The sequence below is a fragment of the Chaetura pelagica genome, unplaced genomic scaffold, assembly GCF_000747805.2.
Source record: "Chaetura pelagica isolate M959 unplaced genomic scaffold, ChaPel_1.0 scaffold37, whole genome shotgun sequence".
NCBI classification, from domain to species: domain Eukaryota; kingdom Metazoa; phylum Chordata; class Aves; order Apodiformes; family Apodidae; genus Chaetura; species Chaetura pelagica.
The window spans coordinates 1549165-1553730 of NW_009954567.1; the positions used below are offsets into that span (position 1 = coordinate 1549165).

Genomic DNA, 4566 nt, shown 5'->3' on the forward strand with positions numbered 1-4566 from the left:
GCTGGGTCTGTCCCCGGGAGGTGGCCCAGCCCTGTGTCACCTGGCGGGCATCACGCTCTGCTGCCTGGGGACGTTTAAGCGGCGCTTCGTGTTAAAAGTAGAAGGGTTTTGGTTTGGGACATGTTATTCGGGGTTTTTTTTTGTTCGGTTGGCTGGTGGGGTTTTTTATGGTTTGGTTTTCGGTAAGATAGCTTTCCAAAGCTATGAAGCAGTGCCTGAGTTCAAATGAATACATTGCTGTAAGTGGCATGAACTAAAATCTCCCCAGTCAGCAAAATACTGGTCCTCGCCAGGACTGAAGTGCGTGCAACTACTGACGGGGCTTTAACCCGGCAGCTCCCGAGTACCGCGCAGCAGCTCCCTCACGAGGAAAGAGACTCGAAGGTTGAGATAAAAGCTATGTAGTAATTGAAGTAAAACAAAAGAGTAATAGAATACAGAAGCAAGTGATGCACAGTGCAGCTGATCACCACCCACGTACCAGTACACCCATCCCATCTTTGGCTGGTGATCCTGGTGGAAGGAAATCCCAAAACTGCAGTCCTGGGAGAGGACACCTGGCCGACCCTCATATATGTACTGGGCATGATGTTGCATCATATGGAATATCCCATTTGCCAGTTTGTACCTCTTGCTCTGACTGCGTGGCCTCCCAGCTTCTCGTACGCTAGCCAAGCACAGGAAGTTAAAAACTCCTTGATTTCTTCTCAGCTAAAACCACCAGTATATTATCAACATTTGTCTCATGCCAAATGCCATACTTGATCCAAAACAAAATGCTGTTCTAGCTACTAAGAAGAAAATTAGCTCTGTCCTAGACAAAACTGCGACAACTATATATACTTTGGCAAATACTTGATTTTTGTGTGTTTGTTGCTAAGAGCTCGATGGAATTTAACCTACTTGACTTGCTTTAAAGAGATGATGGCTTTATAATAGGACAAGTATGAAAAATATTGTTTAGAGTTTGCATGTATTTGAAACAACAGTGCATATAACTTGCTGCTGGAAAATGGCTCTTCTGTATTTTATTTAGGGAAGGTGTAACCTTAGAATACTTTTTTTTTTTCTTTACAGGACCCTCCGATATGTTCCCAAAGGCTCCCAAGACAAAATTATCTCTGATGAAGATATCTTTGAAACACTACTGAAACTGTTTAAAGCTCTGTTCATAAATGACTTCAGCAGACAAGCACATATTTTTGCCTTACTTCCAGAAATCAAGTGTAAATACTTGGAATTGCTGACTGCTGAGCAGAAGCAATCAAAATTAAATTCATGTAACCATCACAGCCAACATGTGTTTAGTCCAGAAGAAACTCTGTTTAAAACACTGGGGTTCACTGTTACTCGAGCCAGAAGCTCCCTGGTGTCTGCTGGAACTGGAGTCTTTGTTTCGAAAGGTTTTGTACCAAAAGGGACGCTTGTATCTATGTATCCTGGTAATGAAATGGTACTTTTTCTGATTAAGTTAGATGTGATTTCTAACCATCTAATTACAGAATGCAAAAGTTCTGCACTAATTTTTATTTTACGGGTTTTATTTCTGTCAAAATCACAAGTTATGGTGCATGAGAATGTTTCTGTATGAATGGAGAGTTCATACAACGAGCTATATGAGAGTTATTTTTGAAATAAGCAAAGCACTATTAGAGGACTAATTCGGTTGATAGAAAAAAACTTTCAGTACTGAAAGTCTGATTTTTTCAGCTGCTAGAAAAGTTGTTTCAGATTCTTTAAACACAAAAGGGTGGGAGCAGCAATTTCAAGTAGATCAACAGCACAGTTTAATTCTTTGCGGTTTGTTCTGGGTAAGGATCTGAAAAATGGGGGTTTGAGATTTCCACACAGATCAGCAGGCAAGACCCTGAACTTTTTCAGAGCACAAAAATAAAAATTGGAGAATGAAAATAAACCCCTTTTCAAAACTCTCCTCTGTGAAACATGTTTGGAAAATCAGCACTTCCCTCTTACTTTCCCTCATTTCTTAGAGCTGTATTTGCTCGAATTTCTTAAAAAGGATATAAAGGAAACTGCAGGGCTGCTGGCTGAGGCAGGGACTCTGTGGGGATAGCAGGTCAGTGCCCTCCTGCCTCTCTGGCAGTCAGTGCAGCCTGCAGGTGGGGCAGTTGCCTGAGTCCTCCCGAGGTGGCAACAAAAGATTTCGGCAGAGAGTTGCTAAAGATGTAGTGGGTGAGAGGAATGCAGGACTGCAATGTCATGAACAATTGAAGCCAGTCTGCTGTCACTTCTGTGCAGATTAAATCCTGCCCACCACTTTGAGAATGGTCTGCTGAAATGATTTGTCTGCTCTGCATTTCACAATTTCCCTCTTCTGTACCAAACAAACTCTCTGATCGGGGTGCTAGTGGAGGTGTTTCGGGTTCTTTGCGCTCTCTGTATGTGCTTTTCAAAGAGTCCTTACATAGCAGTAGCAAAACACCTTAATATCTGCAGCGGCACTTTCTTGAACAAAGATCATTTGACTTCTCTGAAGGAGACCAAGAGGCTGTGATGCCATTTTTACCTGTCACATTGATAACTGGACACAGGCCTTCTCTTCAATGATTTCCATCGGTTTCTCTCTTTGCAGTATCTCTGCTCATGTAGGTATTTTTGTGCATCCCACAAAGATGTGTCTGAGATAATATGGATTTACAATTGTTCAATGAGAGAGAAGTTCTGTCCTACCCCCTCTGTCCCTTTTGAAGTTCTGTGTGGAGAGGACTGGATGTCCCATGCTGACCGTAAATTAATTTTCTTCTGAAATAATCGTGTCTGTCTTGCAACAGGTACAGTATACAGAAAACATGAGCCCATCTTTTTCCAGTCCCTTGGCAATCCCTTTATTTTTAGGTGCATAGATGGTATCCTTATTGATGGGAATGATAAAGGACTGTCAAGATCAGTGTATAGGTAAGCAGACAAAAGAAACAGGATTGTCACTCAACTGATTTAAAACAGTGATACTGATTGTCTCGTTTCCTCTTGTCTTACCCTACATTGATTTATATTTGAGTGTCATCCATCTATGTGTGTCATAATGCAAACAAGGGTGGGAGCTGCTGATTGTGACGATCTGTTATGTACTTACGTCTTCATCTATAACACCGACAAGGTGCATTGTAAAGAGAATAGTTTTGATAGGAGCATGATGTAGCATAAATTCTTTTAAATTCTTCTGAGCTATTCAGATCTGCTAAGTGGATGGAAAAAAATAACAAACCCTCCAATGGAATTGCTAATAACAAAAAGGTCAGTCTTGTACCTCTGGCTGTGATCTCGGATGAGCAGCACTTCAGAAGGGAGCAGTGACCATTGTTAATATCTTATATTGGAAAGGACCCATGAGGATCATCAAATCCAACTCTCTGCTCTGCGCAGGACGACCTAAAACTAAACTATGTGACTAAGAATGTCGTCCAGATGCTCCTTGAACTGTGACAGGCTTGGTGCCATCACCACTTCCCTGGGGAGCCTGTCCCATGACCCACAACCCTTTCCATGAAGAACCTTTTCCTAATGTCCACTCTGAACTTCCCGTGTCTCAGCTAGCCTGGACTGTTTTACCTAAACTTCAAATATAATTTGTAGTAATTTGTGTTTATATATAGGGGAAAAGAAAATAAAATTAGTAACAGGCAAAATAATCTAAATACCTAATTTGAATACCAGTACCTCGTAGTAGCAGCTTTTTATTTTGAGAATGAAGTTGATACTGTAACAAGCCTTCACATCTTTAGAGATGTGTTGACACCTTTCTAGTGGTAACAATTGATGTAATTTCTGGAGTTGTACATAGTGGTTGTGTGTGGGTTCTCCCACTGGAGTCTGAAAGACACCACATGCACAAGTGGGAGGTTTAAGTGTACTTTCGGAAGTATCATTGAGGTGCTTGTGCACACGCATTCTATGCCCCAGTGTGACAATAATGCTGTTGGTCATTCCAGGTCTTGCAGCAGGAGAGATCAACTTGGCCCATTTCAAATGAGCGATGAGAGCTGGCTCACAGCTGCCCTGCAAAACCCACTGGCAGTGGGACAGTATGTCAACAACTGCTCACATGGTAAGTTGCCAGGTAAATTTTCCATGTTTCAGTTTGTCTATATGGATAGAAATTATTTTGGAGGTGACACAGAGAATCAGATACTCATCTCTGGGGACAATAGTGCTGTTTAAGACAAGATAAGCACTTACATGATAAAGAGTTCCTGGGGTCTTTTGTGGCAGCTGGGTGTTAAAATTATTCAGCCCAGCAATACCTCAAATATCCGTGTTCTTTTCCTGCACTCTCCCTCTTGGTATGTGGAATGAAAGGCACACATCCCAAAATGTGAGATGGGAAAGGATACTTGGCAAAGGTCCACTGAACTGAGAGTCCATATGCAGCACGAAGGTGCAGATCATGTTCTCCCCTGTGGCTTCCTGAGCATGCTGTGATGTGTACAGTAAAGTCCTGACACTGCTCAGTTTGGACTATAATACATTTTTAGATTTCTTTACATTTGTGCACAAAATTTAGCAATCTCTTGGTGTGATAAAGCTGTTGGACTTGAAGAGGAGAAC

The 4566-nt window shown here is 41.8% G+C and overlaps 1 protein-coding gene across 1 annotated transcript in view; it reads left to right on the plus strand.

Moving 5' to 3' along the window:
- Positions 1–4566, plus strand: part of SETD9 (SET domain containing 9) — a 9291-nt gene that overhangs the window by 1764 nt on the left and 2961 nt on the right. Inside the window, exons 2-4 of the mRNA XM_010005403.1 lie at positions 1078–1442; positions 2793–2916; positions 3951–4066. Of these exons, the coding sequence (XP_010003705.1) occupies positions 1078–1442; positions 2793–2916; positions 3951–4066 (605 nt within the window). The remainder of the gene's footprint in view (positions 1–1077; positions 1443–2792; positions 2917–3950; positions 4067–4566) is intronic.